Source organism: Chelonia mydas, chromosome 3 (genome assembly GCF_015237465.2).
Source record: "Chelonia mydas isolate rCheMyd1 chromosome 3, rCheMyd1.pri.v2, whole genome shotgun sequence".
Lineage (NCBI taxonomy): Eukaryota > Metazoa > Chordata > Testudines > Cheloniidae > Chelonia > Chelonia mydas.
This window is the reverse complement of record NC_057851.1, coordinates 447,763-469,942: the sequence shown is the minus strand read 5'-3', so window position 1 is coordinate 469,942 and position 22,180 is coordinate 447,763. Positions and strand designations below refer to the sequence as shown.

At 53.9% G+C, this 22,180-nt stretch overlaps 2 protein-coding genes across 13 annotated transcripts in view; one reads left to right on the top strand and one right to left on the bottom strand.

Annotated features, from left to right (window-relative positions):
* The window catches only part of IFT172 (intraflagellar transport 172), a 134,650-nt gene extending 134,026 nt beyond the window's left edge, over window positions 1-624 (bottom strand). The window contains 1 exon segment of the mRNA XM_037893588.2: window positions 437-624. Within this exon segment, the coding sequence (XP_037749516.1) occupies window positions 437-475 (39 nt within the window). The 5' untranslated portion in view covers window positions 476-624.
* Window positions 625-820: 196 nt separating this feature from the next.
* Window positions 821-22,180, top strand: part of LOC102939051 (low density lipoprotein receptor adapter protein 1-A) — a 29,684-nt gene continuing 8,324 nt past the window's right edge. For 3 of the 12 annotated variants that reach the window (XR_006289273.1, XM_037893582.2, XM_043541946.1), the window contains exons 1-6: window positions 821-998; window positions 12,187-12,329; window positions 13,057-13,169; window positions 16,070-16,184; window positions 19,221-19,293; window positions 21,203-21,359. Coding sequence is in view for 10 of the 12 variants with exons in the window: in XM_037893582.2 (XP_037749510.1) it covers window positions 914-998; window positions 12,187-12,329; window positions 13,057-13,169; window positions 16,070-16,184; window positions 19,221-19,293; window positions 21,203-21,359 (686 nt within the window). In the remaining 2 variants the exon portion in view is untranslated. The remainder of the gene's footprint in view (window positions 999-12,186; window positions 12,330-13,056; window positions 13,170-16,069; window positions 16,185-19,220; window positions 19,294-21,202; window positions 21,360-22,180) is intronic. The other 9 variants (XR_006289274.1, XM_037893585.2, XM_043541947.1 and 6 more) reach the window with 5 other exon arrangements.

Genomic DNA, 22,180 nt, shown 5'->3' with positions numbered 1-22,180 from the left:
CCAGTGACCCGTTCCCAGCGTCTGGCAAACAGAGGCGAGGGTCCCCATCCCCGCCCAGCCTGGCTAATCACCACTGACTCCAAGACCTCTCCTCTGGAGGGGTAACAGCTAATTCAGAGCCCACCATTCGGTATGTTCCCTGGGGATTACGTTTTCCGATGCGCATTACCACTCGTTGGAGGGCCCGCAACTCAGCCCGAGCCCTGGTGTGGGCGTCGGCATTTGCCCCGATGTTTCTGGGCGGACCCCTCTCTGACCGCTGCCGGGCTCTGGGCCTCCCTCACGTCCTGCGGCAGGGAGTTCCGCAGCCCCTTGGGCCGAGCGTGAAGGATTCCCAGGCTCCAGCCCGCCCTCCGCCCGCCACGGACCCGCCTCGCCCCTCACGCGCCCGGGCCCCTGGGTCCCGCCCGCAGCTGCCCGCGAGTCGGGGGCTGACCTGGGGGGTGAGCAGCGTCCGCACGTGCCGCAGCTGCATCCCGGGGCCACTCGGGCTCCGCGTCTCCCGCCTCCGCGCGTTGCCCCGGTAACCGCCTGCCGAACACCACAGCAACCGGCGGCACGCGCACACCCAGCAGCCCGCGTCACCGGGAGCGACCCGCGCCGCGCATGCGCCGAGCCAGGCCGCGCCTCGGGGCGACGGAGGGTTCGGTGAAGAGACTCCGCCCCCGCGTGCAACGGCCTCACCCACAAACTCCGCCCATTCCGCAGAGCCCCGCCTCCATCATCCTTTAGCCCCGCCCTTCCCCACGAGCCACGCCCACTCCGGCAGCCTGACCCCACGCAGCAAGCCCCGCCCCCAGAGCCGGGCGCGCGCTGGAGCGGCTCAGCGTGCCCCAGGGGCCCGGGCGGGAGCGCGCGCTGGCCTCGCCTCCCCCTCCCGCCCCCGCCCGGGGCGGCCCGGCAGAGCGCGGCGATGGAGGCGCTGCGGGCGGCGGGCCGGGCCGTGCTGCGGAGCCCCCGACTCGCCCGCCACGGCCTGGGGCTCTGCTGGCACCGCAGTAAGTGCGGGGCGCTGGCGGGAGCGGGCCGGGGGGGTGCGGGGGCACTGAGGGCGAGGGGGGAGGGGTGCTGAGGGGGAAATGGGGGTGATGTGGGGGGTGAGTGGGGGGCACGGAGGGGAGGGCAGGGGGGTGCTGAGGGGAGTGGGGGGTATTGACGGCGGGGGCGGGGTGCATGGCCGCGGGGGTATTTCAGGGTGGGGATGCTGGGGGGGGGCGGTGGGGGTATTGGGGGGCGGGGTGGAGGGCCGTGGGGGTATTTCAGGGTGGGGATGCTGAGGGGAGTGGGGGGTATTGACGGCGAGGGCGGGGTGGAGGGCTGCGGGGGTATTTCAGGGTGGGGATGCTGAGGGGGGGCCGTGGGGGTATTGACGGCGGGGGCGGGGTGGAGGGCCGTGGGGGTATTTCAGGGTGGGGATGCTGGGGGGGGGCGGTGGGGGTATTGACGGCGGGGGCGGGGTGGAGGGCTGCGGGGGTATTTCAGGTTGGGGATGCTGGGGGGTGGGTGTGGGGGTATTGACGGCGGGGGCGGGGTGGAGGGTCGCGGGGGTATTTCAGGGTGGGGATGCTGGGGGGGCGGTGGGGGTATTGGGGGGCGGGGTGCATGGCCGTGGGGGTATTTCAGGGTGGGACTGCTGAGGGGTGGGTGTGGGGGTATTGACGGCGGGGGCGGGGTGGAGGGCTGCGGGGGTATTTCAGGGTGGGGATGCTGGGGGGGGCGGTGGGGGTATTGGGGGGCGGGGTGCATGGCCGTGGGGGTATTTCAGGGTGGGGATGCTGGGGGGTGGGTGTGGGGGTATTGACGGCGGGGGCGGGGTGGAGGGTCGCGGGGGTATTTCAGGGTGGGGATGCTGAGGGGAGTGGGGGGTATTGACGGCGGGGGCGGGGTGGAGGGTCGCGGGGGTATTTCAGGGTGGGGATGCTGGGGGGGGCGGTGGGGGTATTGGGGGCGGGGTGCATGGCCGTGGGGGTATTTCAGGGTGGGGATGCTGGGGGGTGGGTGTGGGGGTATTGACGGCGGGGGCGGGGTGGAGGGTCGCGGGGGTATTTCAGGGTGGGGATGCTGGGGGGGGCGGTGGGGGTATTGGGGGCGGGGTGCATGGCCGTGGGGGTATTTCAGGGTGGGGATGCTGGGGGGTGGGTGTGGGGGTATTGACGGCGGGGGCGGGGTGGAGGGCCGTGGGGGTATTTCAGGGTGGGACTGCTGGGGGGGGCCGTGGGGGTATTGACGGCGGGGGCGGGGTGGAGGGCTGCGGCGGTATTTCAGGGTGGGGATACTGAGGGGGCTGTGGGTGAGGGTGATGTAGGGTACTGAAAGGGGTTGTGGGGGTACTGAGGGTGGGGTTGGGGGCTGTGGGAGTATTGAGGGGCAGGATGGGGGAATTGGGGGGGGCAGTGACAGCACGGACTTAGATCTGTGGGTGAATCTGGCTGGTGGGGCTGTTTTTCTTTCAGTTTGGGTGGGGGCACTAAGGGTGGAATGGCGGGGATTAGAGGGCGAATGGAAGCAGCAGGCATGGTTGAGGGGGGCCGTGGTCGGGGTGAGTTTGGCAGGTGGGGCCCTTTTCGTTCTCCAGCCCAAGTGGGGGGCAATGAGTGCCAGGGGCCCCAGGAGCAGGAGGAGCCATGGAATTGCTGGGGGAGCGAGTGTCTGTGCCCCCTACCCCTATGTCTCCGGCACCTCATGGTCTAAGCCAGGGTTTTATAAACCATGAGTCGTGACCTACTACTGTGTCCCGGCATGTAAAGTGCTGGGTCGCCTTGCTCTGGTCAACACTGCTGACTGGGACGTTAAAAGTCCCCTTGGCAATGCTGCCCAGCTAAGGCAGGCTAGTGCCTACCTTTTCCGACACTGCGCTGTGCCCCAGAAGTGGCCAGCAGCAGGTCCGGCGTCTAGGCAGGGGGTTCACGGGGCTCTGCGCGCTGCCCCTGTCCTGAGCACTGGCTCAAGCCAATGGGAACTGGGGCAGTGCCTGCGGGCGAGAGCCTCTGCCTAGGAGCCAGACCTGCTGCTGGCCACTTCCAGGGCACAGCGCAATCTGCGGTGCACCCCGACTGCGCCGCTGACTGGGAGCTGCCGGAGGTAACCGTGTGCTCCAATCCTCTGCCCCAGCCCTAAGCCCCCCAAAACCTGGAACCCCTTCCTGCACCCCAAACCCCTCATCCCTGGCCCCACCCCAGAGTCTGCACGCCCAGCCCAGAGCCCTGACCCTCTCCCACACCCCAACCTCCTGCCCCAGCCCAGAGCCTTCTTCCATACCCTGAACCCCTCATTTGTGGCCCCACCCCACAGCCCTCACCCCAACCCTCTGCCCCAGCCCTGAGCCCTTCCCACACCACAAACCCCTCATCCACAGCTCCCTTGGGTTGCAGGCATCAACAATGTTCTTCAACTGGGTCCCCAGAAAAAAGTTTGAAAACCACTGATCTAAGCAGGGTTGCCTCCAGACTGCAGAGACACTACGAGTCTGAGCCCTAATCTCATGGGCTGGGAGTGTCCATAGCACTGTCCCCTTGGGTCCTGGAACACCAGTTTGGGACCCCTGCTTCTCTCTGCAGTCGGAGATGACCCTGCACTCAGACCATGGGGCAGCGAATAAAAGGGGGGCATCTTTCCAAACACAGTTGAACTGCCCCAAATGCTGCAGGCCCATCACTCAAAGACCCCAGTGACCTGGTTCTAAACGAGCCCAGGAATAATTGCCCAGACTCTCTGGGAATCGGGTCATGTTCCTTCAGTGCCTCTGAGAGGGGACATGGTGCTATCTCAGATCCCAGACTCCAAGGATTAATCTCTTGTCTCCGAGATGGTTTTATACTAACGGATATGGATATGTGGCCGGTATTGTCTTTGTGTTTAGTGCCCGAAGACCCGATTTGGGATGGGGCTCCACTGTCCTGGGTGGTGCTGGACAAAAGCTGGCCCCATCCCACGGAGCTTGCAGTTTTAGGATGCAAAGTGCACACGTGGATTAATAAACTCAAAAATTGAGATTTCTATTGTATTAGATATGAAGAGTAAGTAATACAATCAGAACACAGGTCCTCATTTCATATACATTCATTTGTTTTACAAAGTGGTCACATTTTCAATATGCTGTATATTTTTGTATCCATGAAGGGGACTGATGATTAGGGAAAGATCGCTTGAGTTCTTGGCACCCAAGAGTGAGGCAACTCCTCTTTCTTTTGAATTTAAAGTCAGTTCCCTCATAATTGGAGGGAAGGAGGGGATTGAACTCCTCATTGCCCTCCCTTTCAACAGCAAAGAGTCAGCACATTAACTGGCTATTTCTGCTAAAATGATCAGTAGTAAAATAAAGAATGATGACACTGGGCTTCAGAGTCAAGATCCCATGGGGATAATTTGGACAATTACACTTCTCGGGATATTGTTTGAGGCAGATTCAGGAACACAATACTGGCCCTGTTGCAGCACAGGAAGGGTGGGGAAGAGGGACATGGCTGGAAAGTTACAATTCCCACATAAAAACAACGAGGAGTCCTTGTGGTACCTTAGGGCATGGCTACACTTGCAGATGTAGAGCGCTTTGAGTTAAACCAGCCTTCGGAGAGCGCAGTAGGGAAAGCGCTGCAGTCTGTCCACACTGACAGCTTCAGTGGCCACATTTGTGGCACTTGCAACGGCATTGGGAGCAGTGCATTATGGGCAGCTATCCCAGCATGCAAGTGACTGCAACATGCTTTTCAAATGGAGGGGGGGGTGGAGTGTGACAGGGAGTGTGTTGTGTGTATGTGGGGGGAGAGAGAGTGGGTTTTTGGGGGGCTGAGAGCATGTCAGCATGCTGTCTTGTAAGTTCAGACAGCAGCAGACCCCCCCTCTCCTTCCCCCAGCCTCTCTCTCACACACACAGCATTCCACACTAATGGCTTGCTTTGTCTCGGAGTAGATAAGTAGCCGGCTGTCAGAAACGGAGCTTTCGAAGGGCATATCTGCATTCCTACAGCGATTCAAAAACAATGACAAGAGTGGCCACTTGACTTAAGGGGATTATGGGACATTTCCAGAGGCTGATCAGAGTGCAGTAATGCAACACCTCGTTCACACTGGCACCGCGGCGCTCCAGCGGGGGCGCAGCAAATGTTATTCCACTCACCGAGGTGGAGTACCAGCAGCTCTGTACCACAGAGTCAGAGCGCTCTGTGTGCCTTGCCAGTGTGGACAGGTAGTGAGCTAGTGCGCCCGGGGCTCCTTTATTGCGCTGTAACTCGCAAATGTAGCCAAGCCCTTAGAGACTAACAAATTTATTTGGGCATAAGCTTTCATGGGCTAAAACCCACTTCATCAGATGCATGGAGTGAAAAATACAGTAAGCAATTTGTTGCCAGCTATGTCCGCATATCTATTCAAGGGACACCATCATAGGACCTAACCACATCAGCCAGATCATCAGGGGCTCATTCACCTGCACATCTACCAATGTGATATATGCCATCATGTGCCAGCAATGCCCCTTTGCCATGTACATTGGCCAAACTAGGTAGTCTCTACACAAAAGAATAAATGGACACAAATCAGACATCAAGAATTGTAACATTCAAAAACCAGTAGGAGAGCACTTCAGTCTCTCTGGACACTCAATAACAGACTTAATTCTTCAATAAAAAAAACTTCAAAAACAGACTTAACGAGAAACTGCAGAACTGGAATTAATTTACAAACTGGACACCATCAAATTAGGCCTGAATAAAGACTGGGAGTGGATGGGTCACTACAAAAAGTAATTTTCCCTCTGCTAATACTCACACCTTCTTATCAACTGTTGGAAATGGCCGATATCCACCTTGATTGCATTGGCCCCATTAAGACTACAAAAGTAATTTTCCCTCTCTTGATATTCACCCCTTCTTGTCAACTGTTGAGAACAGGCCACTTCCACCTTAACTGAATTGGCCTCGTTAGCACTCACCCCCCACTTGGTAAGGCAACTCGCATCTTTTCATGTGCTCTGTGTGTGTGTGTATATATATAATAGAATATACAGCTTACTGTATTTTTCACTCCATGCATCTGATGAAGTGGGTTTTAGCCCACGAAAGCTTATGCCCAAATAAATTTGTTAGTCTCTAAGGTGCCACAAGGACTCCTCGTTGTTTTTGCTGATACAGACTAACACGGCTATCCCTCTGAAAGCAAGTCCCACACAATAAGCCTTGAAAGCATTAAGCTGGGACTGCTAGAGCACAGGGCCCAGATGTGCAAACTGAAAGCAGTATTACAGCAAACATTCGTACCTCACCTACACCGAACCGCTCAGCATGTACTCACCATCACCTGTCTCTCCACCCTTGTGAATGCCCAGTGGCTTCATACTGATGTGAGTGAGGTCTGGCATCAGGTCCCCGTCTCAGTGTGGGAGATGTTCAGGGGAAACACAGCAAACGGGGGAGTGCTGCTGGAGAGTGATCTGGATTGGTAACTCAGTAGAAATGCAAAAAGAACAGGACTTGTGGCACCTTAGAGGCTAACAAATTTATTTGAGCATAAGCTTTTGTGAGCTACAGTTTACTTCGTCGTTAGTCTCTAAGGTGCCACAAGTACTCCTTTTCTTTTTGCGAATACAGACTAACACGGCTGCTACTCTGAAACCTATCAGTAGAAATGAAGAATCAAAATTTGCATTTGCAAACTAAGGGTGCTTGTTGGCTGGTCAGAAGGAAGAAGGAGATGTTGTCCGCAAGGCACCTGGGGTGGGGAGAGCTGAATGGAACAATGCGGGTGCTGGAAGGGAGGTAGCTTTGATGGAGAAGGGGCACTGAAGAGCAGAGCTCGGGTGTTGAATGATTAAGCTGTTCTTTCCTTGCTCTTAGTGGCTTGGGCTGTGCCTTTTCTGGGGAAAGGGGCTCTATGCTTTCTGGATAGTGGGGTGGGCAGGCTAGACTGTCTTCAGGAGGAGATTGTGCAGAGCCTGAATGCTCTGGTGAAAGCACTTTGTGCCCCTGGCCCTGTTCTGCCTTTGGAGACTCACTTTTTTCCAGGCCCCCAGCTCCCCTGAGTGCAGATGAAAGTGGAACAGTTGGTGGTAGCAGGAGCATGTTGCTAAGATACAGGAAGCTGTGAAATCTCAGCAGCCTCCCCTCTCTGGAGAGCTGCAGAGTGGGAAGAGCTAGAGTAGTCTAGCAGGTGAGGCCTGAGCCAGCATGAGACCAGCCCCACATTGATGGCTGGAGACCTCACACACATGCACCCTGATGCTCCAGTGGGATGGGCTTCCCTGATCCATAACCACGCAGGTGGGGACCACACATAAAGCTGAAGGGGCAAAAGGATATTAATGTGGGACATAGTCACTTAGCCAGCCTGATCTGGGGAATGCTAGCCCAGCCATGTATGTGGAGCTGGGGGGAAGGGAGGTGCTAGCCTGGCCCCATTTATTTAGTTTTCACTTACAATTGAATCCTCCCCTTTCTAACTAGCAGTTTCTTGCCCTACTTTTTGAATCAAGGTCACTTGCTTCAGCTAGTGAAAGACGCTGCAGGAGACAGTGACTGAGAGGGTTCCCTGGGAAGGCTTACACTGTCCAGATTGTACAGAGCACAGAACCAAGCTGTTCTCCCACTGATTCATGCCTGCCATGCACTCAGAGCAGTCTCCTTGTTAATGTGCCTTCTGTCTGTTGTACCTGCTGAGAGGCAGGGACCTGGATCCTTGGGCTGTGGGCCATGTAGGCCCTGTACAGACTGTGTCCAAACAATGCCATATAAAGCTATTACCCTGGACTCCAGTTGATAAGTTTCCACTCATATGCCCCTCTTCTCATGCTTAGACTTTTGCATATTGTACTTTTTCCACTGAAGTGTTGCTTGTTTGGGCTTTGCCCAGAGCGGAATGGCCCTGGAAAGTTTTAGCAAAATCTTGGGGGAATGAAAAGTGCATGGAAGGCAAAAAGTAGGTCAAGAAACAAAAATGTGCTCCTGTTGCTTTAATCACACTTTTGCCCAAGGGAAGCTGTGATCGTGGCTAGTAATGCCTTTGTGTGGTCTCCAAGGTGTACATTAATGTATGTGGCCCTATCTCACCCGTCGCCAGTTGTGTTCCATATTCACCATCCTGTCATTTTCCTATTGAGATAGTGCCTCCACCAGTGTTTACAATCTTATTATGTTTATACAGCACTCAGCACAATGGGGCACCAATTCTGGTTGGGGCTGCTGAGTGTTACGGTAATGCAGAAAATCATTTACAAGATGATAGCAGAAAATCTGATTGTCAGACAAGAGTGATTAAAGCAATAGGAGCATATTTTGGTTTATTTAGATCTCCACAAGTCTCCCTAGAATGCACATGTAGAATTAATTCAATTACAAATATTACAGGAAAAAAATGAAGTATTATAAACTTTCTTATGCAATTAATCCACTTGGATTATAATACCCTCAATAGCAAGCTGTTTTGGAGCCTATTCATCCACCAGGAGAGTCTATGAATAAGATTATTGCTAACTTCAAACCAAGTGGGGCTCAAATCTAACCCAGTGATTTAGGAGCAGCATAGATCTGAGTGCTGGTGGAATATTCTGCCTGCCATGAGTGCTGCATCCGGCACTAGCTGGAATTTCCAAATGCTACCCCATGTAGAGTGTGCTGCTGTGATCCAGGCTCGAGTTTGCATTGGTCTAGTTAACTGGGCAGATTCGTGCCCTCAGAAGGAAAAGTAATCACCTCTAGCTAAGCACGGTTAGAAAAAGTGCTGTTGGCCAGGCTGCTGCCTGGACTCCAGAAGCAGCTGGGGAGCCAACAAGTTCCGGAGCTGGGAGCCTGTGCAGTGAATGGCAGGGAGCACAAGGGGGCCAAAAGAGCCGTTTCTGCCACTTGCTTCCTTCCTCTCTCCCTCCAGCCTGCATGTGATGCCTCAGTGCTGTCAGGGCTGAGTCTCAGGCAGGTCCCAGTCTGCGAGGCCCTGGCTAAATTGTTTAATCAGTTTAGGCAAGAACTCTCTAGAGCTGGGTCTCATCAGCATCCTTAAGGTGCTGCAGCTTGTATCTCCTCACTCGTGGCTCCAGAGACACCTTGACAAGAGGGCTGGCAGAATAGAGGCCCACAAGCACTCAACTGCCAGTGCTCAGAATGAGAGGAATGAACCCTTCTAGCCCTGCAAGGATCTGTTTGGGGCCTGTCCCTATTGAGTGCATTAGGAGCTCTTACCCACACAAAATTCTCTGTTACACACACTCTAGGGCACCCACCTTTACCCATCCGTGTGCTCAAGGTATAAGGCACCCAATTCTACCCTAAATTTGTTACCCGCACACTCTAGGACACCCCATCTCTACCTAGTTCCTAGGGATCAAGGCATAACCTGGTTGATTTAGGCACCCCCACCTTTTCCCAGTTCATAGGGGTCCAGGCCATCCATACCCAATTGCTAGGGCTCAAGGCATAATCTATGGTGGGTTTATGGGGTCTTTTACCAGTGAAAGAGCTTTTCACAGTAATATCCTTAACCTCTATTTATTAACAATCACCAAAACAGAATGCACACTCTAAACATACCGTGCTCACCACTCCCAATAAGGCAGGTGAACTTTTCTTGATGGCCAGTTAGGATCAGGTAATCTGGGGACTCCAGCTTCTGTACAGTGTGACTGACAGGGTGTTGAGGTCTGACAGCTCTGATCTTGGGGTATGTCCTGGAGTTGCTTCCAAAGAACTTCCTTTTGGACCTCTTTTTATATAGTGAAACTTGAGTCTTGCTTAGCTGTACCTCAATCAATCATTTTACTAAAATATTACTGAACAATTTTCTAGCCAATCCTAACATATTGTAAAACAATTCTTTAGCCAATCATGTCCCACCACCCTAGCTGATTTACATCTTAAAAAGTTAGTTATGCAGCAGACAAACAATCAAAGAACTAGACAGAGACCATATAGATAAACAATAGAGAAATGGGGACCATAAAGACAAAACAATAAAGAAGTAGGATTTTCACAACCGCAACTGTTGACCAATTGATTTCTTGCCACAGAGAATGCTATTAAACAAAGTTTTCTTTAACCATCTTAAGATCTGTTTCTTTATCTGGTGATGGGCACTATTAGGACAGGATCGCCTTCTTAACAGCCCGATATTACATTGTTTTAATGTAATGTAGATGGAATGTGAGGATGTGACTCTCTGCTTCTTGGCTCATGACTCCTGCTCTCTTAATATGGCTACAGGAAAAGGCCTCATCATTACAGAGTGGGGTTGGGCTCTTGATTATAACCTGCTTAAAAGCATCTGGAATGTGGGCTTTCACACTGTCTGTGGGAAACGCCTTTGTCCAAACCATTTCCAGCACTGAACTGAACCTCTGACACACGGACTGGGGCCTTCCTGGATGGGGTGAAATATGGTTCTGAAAAGAGGCTCATCTGCAAGGAGAGGGAAGACCCTGCCCTGTGCTGAGGAAATCCATGCCACTCTGATGTTCACAATATTATTAGGAGCCCCAGGCTGACTCACCAATAAGAACAGCCATACTGGGTCAGTGATCCATCTAGCTCTGTACCTTCTCTTCTGACTGTGGCCAGTGCCAGATGCTTCAGAGGGTGTGAGAAGAGGGCAACTACAGTATTGAATGGTTCATCCCCTGTGATCCATTCCCATTACCCTTTCAAGGGTAAGGCCCTGGCCTCCTGTTTCTTGTCATTTCTATAGTTCCCCTCCCTGTAACTAACCTAGCTGGTGCTTTTAGCAATCATCTTCCATGCATTTTAAACAGCAGGTTCAGAGCCTCAGTTCCCCCTGTTAAGCTACCCATTTGTTTCTATTACTGGCTACTGGACAGAATAGAGATCAATGAAACATTCACATTAAAAGTTCCTTCCATATATCAAATGTGATGGTACTTTGACCAATAAATAGGTCTGTCATCTTTAGAGCTAGAGAACTTCCATTTATCAAAGATTACTTAGATCCTGTGGGAGCCAAGCTGAAGCTGGAGTGGCACAAATGGAGATTCAAATGTATTCATACTCTATTTCTAAGCCACGTGTCCCACATACTGGAGCTGCAGCATGTGTAATTATGTAACCCATTCCCCATAGCCTCCTGCCATGAGAATGCAAAGCCCTGTGGTTACTTCTTTCTCAAAGAAGCCAGCTGGACGTGCTAGGAGAAACCAGGGGCTGGCCATTGGGAACCTTCCTCATTCTAAACACACATTCTATGTCTTCAGGAAAAATGGTTGCAGCTTGAAAGGCAGCAGGATGTGGACTTCAACAAAGACTAGTGCCCTTATGTCCCATCTCTCCCCCATGCAGCACCCTAGGTCTGGATGCCCCTTCCTCTCTCCTCCTCCGAGTCCCTCCAAAAACCACCTCTCTTCCATGTACCTGAGTTCTCACCTTTGAGAAGGGCTAACAAAATCTTTGCTTGAGCCATGGTGCTGCCTAGCCTTCATCCCATCCAACTCCTGCTCTGACTGCTTAGCTCTTGGGCTAGTAAGACCATGCCCCAGCAGACTTGTGATTTCTGGATAACAACAACAGGGACTCTGGTTTTGATTTAACCTAGCTGTGACTGTTTAAAGATTATGCATTGAGCAAGTGCAGTGGAGAACACTATTATGTGCATGGTGCACCTGTGGCCACTGAGTTAAGGGCCAGTCCTTGGGAATGGGCGGTGGGATGGACCACTTGATGATTCCCTGTTCTGTTCATTCCCTCTGAAGCACCTGGCATTGGCCACTGTGGGAAGACAGGACACTGGGCTAGATGGACCTTTGGTCTGACCCAGTCTGGCCGTTCTTATGTTCCTGCAAGACGCAGTGCACCCCCCGCTCCCAGCAAAGTCAGTGGGAGCTGGGAGCACTCAGCACAGCATCTCACAGGATCAGGCTCTGTAGGCACCAGTTGGGTCAAGGAGCTTACAAGCTCTGCTGGCAAAGCAAATGCCTCCAGAACAAGGAGCTTAGAGCATCATGAGACGGATTTTTTTCCCATTTAAAAGCAAAAAGCTGAGAAATTAAATGCACCCCTTGGTGCAGGTAGCAGCACTGAGAGGGGGATCTTCAGAAGGAGAAGTGCACACAGATCCATTAACTCTGCTGCAGGAGACCTGCTGCAAATAGTAACAGATTGCTGGAGAGAATCAAGCTAGGAACAGTGCATCAGGTTCCAGCATGGCAGCTGTTTGTGCATGTAATCACTCTCACTAACCACACTATCTGTGCCCCTGCAGAGCTCCCGGAGAACTGGGCTGACATGCAGGAGCCCCTGCTGGAGGGGATAGGCTTCACACTTAAGTACCTGGGCATGACACTGGTGGAGAAACCCAAAGGAGAAGACATGGCAGCCAATGCCATCCGCCGGATCATTGCTATGGTAAGAGATGCTCCCCAATACTGGACTTCAGTGTGTCTGCCTGCCTGGTGAGGGGGGTTGAAGAAAGTCAGTATTTAGGGACTCAGCCCCACAGAAGTAGGGGAACTGGACTAAGTGATTGTTTCCCAGGCCTTATGCTGCTCTCAGCTCCGCACCTTCTGTTTCCAACATGCTCATGGTCTCACAGCCCATGTGTCCTGCCCTCTGAGTCAAGCCTCCAGAGCATCAGATGGCAACTGGCCCCTGTCCACGCAGAGGAGGGGGCCCAGCAGGGGCCTTGCTTTCTGGGGAGGGAGACTCTCAGTTCCACTTGCGTGCAGGGGAGGGAGAGAGCGAGCCTCCCTCTCTGCCTGCCTCTAGCCCCTTCTCTGAGAATCTCAAAGTACTTTCCAGATGGGAAGCTTGATCAGTGACTTAAACCCTGTTACATAGATGGGGAGCTTGAAGTGCAGAGAGGGGAAGGGATCTGCCCAGGGTCATGCAGTATGGCAGAGGCATGAACAGAACCCAGGAGTCCTGGCTCCAAGGGTAGTGCCAGAGCCCCAGGCCCAGCCTTTCCCACTTCCTGTGGTACTGACGTTTGCTAGCTGAAATCCCAGTGCCTGGGATGCTGCAGAGGGTCTGGACTGCTGATTCCAATGGAGAGTGACAGGAGCCAGAATCACGCACTGGGTTTTGGTCAGTGACTAAAGTGCCCCCCATGCATTTCCCCTCTCCCCGCCTCCAGGCTCGCGTGGGAGCCAAGAAATTCCAGAAGGTGATTCTGACTGTCTCTCCGAGGGGCATCTCACTGCAGGACGCTGAGACCAAGGAGATGATAGAGTGTGTCTCCATTTACAGGTGTGTGTAGGGGCAGTGGAACAGAAAAGTGAAAGGTACTAGGCTACTAGGAATAGGGGGCGGGAGGAGGGGTGGGAGGATTTTGTCAGCCAGGAGGTGGTCCTCTGTGCCCTTTGTCAGTGGAAATGTCTTCCCTTCACCTTCCTAGTCAGCAAACAGCACTCCAGCCCTGTCCCATCGGTGATTCTAGTGCCCTGTCCCAGCCCCAAGCTCAGCTGACTTTGCACTAGGCTGTGGTGTGGGACTTTATGGAACTGTGTGCACCCTGGCAGGCTGCAGTGGGACAGATGCAGTGGGGTGGCCCCACGTGCTGTGCATTGATAAGAGAGAGATGCCAGGCCACGCATGCTGTGGTGGGGATAGGGGTTGGGGGGATGTTGTCCCGCACATCGTGGGAAGGGGCAGGGTGTGGAAGCTTCTAGGCTTCAGCAGCCTGTGTTGGGGGGCATGGGGAGTGGAGAAAGGTCTGTATGTTGGGAGGCAGGGATGGCGTGGGTTGTGGGTTGGCAGGGTGTCTGTCGGGCTGGCCAGGGCGGAAGAGGGTTATCTGTGTTGGGGGTGTTATGGAAGTGGAAGAGGGAGTCTCTATGTGTCATGGGGTTGGGTGGGTGGGTGTGTCAGGAGTGTCTGTCTGTCCAGGGTGGGGGCAGAAGGAGGGAGTCTGTGTGTTGAGGGGGCAGAAGTGGGGGAGTTTGTGTGTGTCATTCTTAGGATGGAAAGGCCTCCTCCAAGAGGAAGGTTTTGCAGTGTTTCCTAGGCTGAATCTGGATGCCCCTGGTCTCCCCTGGAAGTTTGTTACATAGCTGGTTCCTCTCCTCTGCGCTTTGTCTCCAGATCCCACATGCTTTGTCCTGGGCTGTGTGATCTGTGCCATCCCACAGCACCAACACTGTCACAGGGGTTCAGCGATTAAATTCAGTCTTTGTAGCTGGGGCTTAATCTAGTAATTGCTCTGAAGATTAGGATGAAGGCCTTAAACTGGCATCGGAAGCTGACTGGGAGCCTTCCAATAGGAGGAGTGAAGGCAAATAACCTGACTAGTTTTGACAGAGCTTGATAAATTTATGAACTGGAGTTGTCTGATAGTAGGGGACTTGGTGACCCCAGAGGTCCCTTGCAGTCCTATGTCATTTGTTCCTATGGAAGACAGTGCTGGGACTTGAGCACAGGCCTGGTATGCTCATAGGGTATGTCTACACAACCTGCAGCAGCGAGCACCCAGCCTGGGTCGACACACTTGTGTTAGCTGGGGCTTGCACTAGTGCTCTAAGAATAGCTAGAATTGCAGCACTTGGAAGTTGCGGCTCAGGCTGGAACTTGGGCTCTGAAGCTCACCCTCCTCCTTAGCCTTCAGAGTCTGAGCCGCAAAGTGCTACCTACTCAGCTATTTTTAGAGCACTAGCATGAGCCCCACTAGCCCAAATCTGTCAGCCCTGGCTAGAGGGCACTGCCATGGGCTGTGTAGACATAACGTAAGTGGCCTGGGCCATGGAGAAGGCAGCCAGCCATGCACCGACTGGAGCCTGTGCATCATCATCACATTCAGCTTCAGACAAAGTGAATTGCAGTTATCCAGCCTGGTGGTGATCAATGCGTGGATCACTGTGGCCAGGTCCTCTTCTGGCAGAAGGATGAGGTTTCCTAGCAAGCTGGAGGTGAAAGGAGGCTACCTGGTTGTCCAGCTCAGTAAGGAGTCCAGCAGGACCCTGAACCTAGATGCAGCTCAGAATAGGGGCTGTCAAGACAACGTCTTGGACAGCTCTTCAAAGTGTTCCCCATTCCACCCACCATCACTTCAGTCTTGCCTGGGTTCAGCTTGAGCCAGCTGCTCTTCCTCTATCTTTAGCTGATATCCTGGACGTGGCACAAGCTGGATTCAGGCCAGGATATAGGATGGGAACTGATTTAGTGTCACTGATGATGATCTGCTGTGGATGGATGGCGGACTATCCTGAGCAAGACAAAGGTGATGCTGGTGTGAGAGGAAAGTACTGTAAGGAGTTCACAGCCCCAATGCAGTCTCTACTGGTGGCAGGTTCATATCCACAGTTGGTCAGTTCAGTTCAATCTGTAGTCTAGGAGACTCCTGGATTCTTCACTGATGCTGAGCTCTCGCTCAGCAGTAGCTGTAACGCTGTATACCATCTCCATGGCTAGAAGACCCTGCACCATCCTGGTAGATGATGACGTGCCTCAGTTATACATGCTTCATTCCCCGCCATCTGCATTACAGAATGCAGTACACCTGGAGCAGGAGCCTTCAGACCTTAGGGAACTCCAGCTAGCTCAGCCTTCTGCAGCACATCTCCCCAGCAACATGGGCTCCTGCAATCACATCACACCTGTGCACCGCTCCTGACGCTGACTGCCCATAGAACATGCGGTCAAGTTCATGGTCTTGGTTCTGGGCTTAAATTCATGGTGTAGAGCGGGGTGCAGCCGGAGGAGGCAGGCAGAGAACAGTTTATAATCCTCCAGGATCTCGGGCAGCCTTTATGCCCCTTGCTGGTAGGTCAGGCTATCTGGTCACTCAGGGCAGGAAACATGGTGGGGCCAGCACCAAACTACAGCCCCCAACGAGTGCGTCGACCCCACCGCTCGCACCCAGGGAGCCTGTTGAGTGTTGCTGTGCTGGGCTGCCATGGCCAGCATGGGGCTGGTAAAAGGGAGCAGCATATCCCCTCCCTGCTTGCCATGGGTGTTGCATGCTGTTGCCCCTCCTGACTCATCTCCCATGGGCGTCCCCTGTGTAAGACCCCCCAGCAACATATCAGCTTAGCCAGCTCAGTGCTGCCTAAGCCACCAGGCCCAGGCTGAACCCTGGGCCTCTGGCTGCTACCAAACCTGCCCAGTCACTTGGAGCTAGCACCGTCCCCCTGAATGGCTGTCCCTTCTTGCAGGATTTCCTACTGCACCACAGACAAGCTGCAGAACAAGGTGTTTGCCTACGTGGCGCAAAGCCAGCAGAGTGGGGCACTGGAGTGCCATGCCTTCCTCTCACCCAAGAAGAAGATCGTAAGCACCTGCCCTTAGCAAGAAGAGGTCCAGGATGGGTCCAGCAAGTCCCCTCTGCCCAGGAGAGGGAAGGTCCCTGCTTCCCCAGCACCTCCAGGATCTAACCATCTGTCCATGCCATGTTTCAGAGGGTGCCATCCCTACTCTGCTGCCCGATGTCCCTCTCCCAGAAAGAACATCATTCTTCCCATCACCTGTCACAGATCCACAGGACCTGTGCTATTCCCCCACTTTTAAAGAGTCTCTTGGAGGAACCCCTTTAGTGTGACACATCCCCAAGGAGTCCCACTTGTCCTTCAGGGTTGGCCCTGCATCCTCACCACCTCCGAGACTGAGCCCCTGGGCTCGAGCACTCCTGCTTCATGCATTGAGCTCTGTCCAGCAAGTCCAGCTGAGATAGACTCCTACTCAGAGATTTGCCCACATCTCAGGGACTCATACACCCCGGCTAGGCTTTGCAGTGACACCAGGCAGTGTTTTCCAAACAGAGCAGGGTTTATTAGTCACCTGGACACAGCATCAAGAAGTCCTGAAGTTAGCACAGAGAAACAAAGATTAAGCCATAGTCCAGTTGGCCAAGCCAGTGCAATCAGCCAGCCAAGCTGCTATGGACTCCATTTCAGGCTCTCTCGCTCTCTCCTTTCTCAGTCCCAGGTGAGAGGTTGGGGGTCTATGTGGAGGGTAGCACTTAACCCTGACACCTTTCCCTTTGTTCTTGAGCTGGGGTGTTGGCTTGGCTTCCCTGCCGAGAGCTGGGTGTGGGAAATCTCCTTCCTCTGGAGCTTTGCTGGGTGGGAATGTTCTGGGCAGTGGGGTGTCCCATTGTCTTTTTTTTAATTCTCTGTTGATATGGGGAATTTTAGCAGGTTCCAGCCATTTTCTTAATGACCCAGTCACTGCACCCTGGACAGTGAGGTGATTGTCACTTTCCTGGGTGCAATTTAGACCAGTGAGGGGTTGTCACCATCCGCCCCACAACATTGGGTGCCTTGCAATGCTTTACTCTTGTAGCTTCCAATCAGAGCCGCTCACAAACAGCCTACCGGCATGCAGGTCACACCTTGGGTGTCTGTGTATAGGTGCAGCCCTGGTCCAGCATTTCTGACCACAGCAGCCTGTCAGCAACACTCCAGTCACATGCTGCCTTCCACCAGCCGTGGTTACTACTTGCAGGGTTATCCCAAAACACTCCCGGTCCCAGATTTTCCCAAAAATGTGTGTTCTGCACTGTCCAGCCCTCTCCTGGCAGTTCAGATATTAAAGGTCCATTGCCCCTGTAAAGGGACAGTATTCAACAATTCACTACTATAACCAGAGTTACCAAACAGTTCAGTTTAAACACAGCAGTGGATTAATTTAGATTAAAAATGAAACAAGGTTGTTTAACTGCAAAGAGAGAGGTTTTAAGTGAGTACAGGTATGAAGGATTAAAGTCAGAAATGGTTACAAGAAAAATAAAGATAAAATGCTTTCTAGTAGCTAAAACTTTACAAGCTAGACATGGTTCAAGGTAAAATCCTTACCACATGTTCCCAGCAACAGGGCTGACCAAATTCTCAGCTCAGGATCTCCTCCCAAAGTCAAAGGGCTGCTTCCTTTGTCATCTTAGGTGAGAGAGAGAGAGAGAGAGAGAACGAACCTGGGGTGTTTGTGTCCCTCACTTTTATAGTTACCCTTTGAAATGCATTTTCCCGAGGGTTACCCCTAAATAAAGCTCATTCCAGCTGTGAGGGCAGGGACATGGAGGCTCAAGGTGAAAGAGGTTCCATGTTGTTGTTTGCTAAAATGCAGATTGATCTGTTCCTGCCCCCCTTTGTTGCCAAACAATGGCCACTTGACCAGTGATTGCCAATCACCTTTGATGACAGCTGGCTAGAGGCGTCAGCTTGTCCTGTGTCTTTGAGAAACCAGTTTACCCCCTGTCCAGACTTGTCTGGTAAACACATTGTAGTTATAATTTCAGCTCATGTTCATAACTCTTAATACAGATTCTGAACATACACTCCACAAGAATATTGATGATCAATCTGTTACTAGTTTTTAAATGATACCTCACAAGACATATTTTGCACAAAGACTATTATAGTATGTGTAGGGTGTGACACACACACACACCTCATGTCTCCTACTCTGCCAAAAGAGCAGTGTTAACCCTTTGTCACCCACTGGATAGCAAAGCAAAGTACAGGGGGAAACTGAGGCACACATAGGCTCCATAAAAATATTACAGAAAATTCCCACTTCATCCCAGCCCCCCAGCCTTCCCCCTTCCCACCTAAAGAGTCTGCTGTTCCCAGCTGACTTGCACCTTCTACTGGCTAGGCCTTCAACTGCCAGCCCCTGTTGGTCATGTAGTTATGAGCCCTGCAGCCCCTGGTGCTTCTTAGCTGGAGAGGGAGTGGGCGAGAGAGAAGTTCCTGGGAGGAGGGAGTTGGGGTGTGGGACTGGTTTTCCCCCATAGGCCCACCGACTACAGCACCCTCTATTGCTGCCCCCCACCCCTGGAAACTGGCTAGTCCCTTCTGGACTGGCCAGTGCCCTGTGAATTTATGAAAGCAATGAATGCAATATTACCCTGATCCCCATCCCCACAGCCTAGTGATCCCAGGACTCTGTTCTGTTCCTGACACTTCACTATGCTTGTGCCTTTCCCCAGTGCCCTGCAGACCTGATCACTCCTCCCTGGGGAACAGGCACTCTGTGTAGGCTCTGACACACCCCCTCCCTGGAGGACTCTACCTTACTTTCTTTCTCCTCCCTTTCAGCTCTGGGCGTGCTGGACGTTGTGGGTGGTAGGGGTGCTGAAGGAAAAGGTGATCAGTTTGTGGCCAAGGGGCATGGGGGAGGTGGGGCAAGGATGCTGGGGCTTTGTGGGCAAGGGACACTGGCAGGTTAAGGGATGCTGGCCCTGGGGCACATGGGGCACTTGTAGAAGTTCTGGGTGAGCAGGAGGTTCTGGCGGGAGGGGGTGCTAGTGCAGGAGGGGGTGCAGGCAGGCTGTCTTGTTATTGACCCCCTTGTTTCTCTTGCATATAGGCCCAAGCCGTGACTCGGACTGTGGCTCAGGCCTTCCAGGTGGCGCTAGATCACTGGGAAGCAGCGCAGGCAGGTAGGAGAGAACTGTCCCCTGACACCTCCCTCGGACCAGCCCAGGACTCCCCTTGGGACTGACCAGGGCTGCTCCCTGCACTTGCTGGGGAAATACACCACAGCATGAAGAGCAGCCTTCTCTGAGCCAGCAAGCCTGGGCCCCTTTCTACCCCCACCCAAGTCCCTGGATCTCTGGCAGTGGCAGTTCCCAGCTTGGCTTTAATCATTTAACACTTCCCCCATCTGCTGACTTTAGATGCAGCTTGAAACCCTGGAGACCCCTGGGACTCCACATGAAACCTGTCCCTGGGCCTTGGATTCCCAGCCTCCTTCTCCCCTGAGCAGGTTCTAAGGCAGGGGTCGGCAACCTTTCAGAAGTGGTGTGCCAAGTCTTCATTTATTCACTTTAATTTAAGGTTTCGCATGCCAGTAATACATATTAACGTTTTTTAGAAGGTCTCTCGCAGTAAGTCTATATATTATATAACTAAACTATTGTTGTATGTAAAGTAAACAAGGTTTTCAAAATGTTTAAGAAGCTTCATTTAAAATGCTGATCTTACGCCACTGGCCCTCTCAGCCCGCTGCCAGCCTGGGGTTCGTTCACCTAGGCCGGCAGCAGGCTGAGTGGGGCCTGTGGCCGGGACCCCGGCTGCCAAGGGGCCGGCAGCCTGAACCCCAGACCGGCAGCGGGCTGAGCAGGGCTGGTGGCCGGGACCCCAGACCAGCAGTGGGCTGAGTGGCTCAGCCCGCTGCCGTTCTGGGATTCCGTCCTCCGGCTCCTGCCAGCCAGGGTCCCGGCTGCTGGCCCCGCTCAGCCCGCTGCCGTTCTGGGATCCCGGCCTGCCCACATAGAGTGGGTACCTACCTTCTCCCTGGTTCTAGCCCATTCTCTTCCTCTCTCTCTGCACTGAGCTGAAGGTGGGAGTGCACTGAGCACAGGGCTGGGGGTGAAGGAGCAGGCTGGGGGATGGGGTGTAGGGTCTGGCCAGGAGCTAGAATGAGGGAGGGGGCTCAGGTTTGGGGCAGGATTTTTGGGTGTGGAGTGCTTACCTGGGCAGCTCCCATTTGGTGCGAGGGGTGCAGGTGGGAATGTGGCAGGGGTGGGGGGGGGCGGTTGCAGGAGCTCCCGTTTGGTTCTCAGGGTGGGGGTGGGAATGTGGGGGGTGCAAGAGTCAGGGCATGGGGGGCTGGGGGTGTGTGAGGAGGGTGCAGGAGTCAGGGCATGGGCTGTGGGGGGGCTGGGTATGTGGGGGGGGGCTGGAGTCAGGGCTGGGGTTGTGGGGGGGGGTGCAGGGCAGGAGGCTGGGGTATGGGGGGGTGCAGGGGTCAGGGCAGAGGGCTGGGGGTATAGGCTAGGGTCGTGGGGGTGCTCCCAGCTCCCTGCCCAGAGCGGCTCACGGCAGGGGGCTGGAGGGGATATGCCCTGATTCCACCCCCATTTCCCCAAGGCCCCATCCCCACGTCTTCTCCGCCTCCTCCGTGGAGCAGCGAGCACGCTGCGGCTCTGCTTCTCCCCGTCCTGCGCAAGGGCCATCAGCTGATTGGTGGCAGGGAGGGAGAGGAGGAGGGGCAGGAACCCCGCACGCTGGGGGAAGAGGCGGGGGAGGGGGGACCTTGCCTGCCCTGCCGCAGTAGCCAGCAGGACCAAGCTTCTTCACCCTGCCCCCACGGGGGGCGGGGCGGAGAAGAGCGGGCCGGGGTGGGCAGGATTTTTAATGGCATGCTGCTGCCTGCCAGGGTCCCCTGGCTGCTGGCCCCGCTCAGCCTGCTGCCGGCCTGGGTTTGGCAGCGGGCTGAGCAGGGCCGGCGCCTGGGACCCGGCAGGCAGCAGCGTGCCATTAAAAATCGGCTAGCGTGCTGTCTTTGGCACACGTGCCATAGGTTGCCGACCCCTGTTCTAAGGTATCTTCCTCACCTGCCCCCAGGACTCCCAGGCTCTGTCTCTGTGTCTTTCACCCTGTTTCAGGCTCTGTGCAGGAACAGTCCCACCCTGAGTGTACCCTGGAGAGCAACAGGCCAGGCAGCACAAGTGAGCCAGCTCCGGTCCCCATGGGGAGCACCCCATTCAAACACCACTTTGAGGTACAGTATATCCAGATCATTGCGCCTGTAAGGTGCAGAGTGAGTCCTCCTGGGGTAGCTAAGAGTCTGGCCTGCCAATCCCCACCACAGTAGAGAGCATTGCAGCTGGGCCTGGCTCCCCCCAGGTATATCCAGGGCTGGGATTCCGGTCACTGGGCATCAGGGAAGGTCAGAATGCTAGGGAAAAGCAATTCCTCCCCTGCTGTCTCCCCCTGGCTGAGACAGCCCCCCCTACCCCCCGCTTGGCTTGTGCTGCTCACTCCTGAGCCCTCTCATGTGCTGGACAGAGCCGAGCAGCGTGGCAGGCTCCGGTGCAGGAGGAGGGTGAGCTCTATGCTCTATGAGTCCTTTAACTGACTTTCAGGGAGGGGGCAGGGCAGGGGTTTGTTGAGCAGTGCTTGCTGTGGAAGCTGTCATGTGAGGCCCTAGCAGGTCCAGGATTGCAGTCAAGCTGGAAGGGCATATTGAGTGGGGTTCCTTAGGGATCAGTTCTGGGTCTGGTTCTGGTCAATATCTTCATCAGTGATTTAGATAATGGCATAGAGATTACACTTATAAAGTTTGCGGATGATACCAAGCTGGGAGGGGTTGCAAGTGCTTTGGAGGACAGGATTAAAATTCAAAATGATCTGCACAAACTGGAGAAATGGTCTAAAGTAAATAGGATGAAACTCAATAAGGACAAATACAAAGTACTCCACTTAGGAAGGAACAATCTGCTGCACACATACAAAATGGGAAATGACTGCCCAGAAAGGGATTTGGGGGTCATAGTGGATCACAAGCTAAATATGAGTGAAGAGTGGAACACTGTTGCAAAA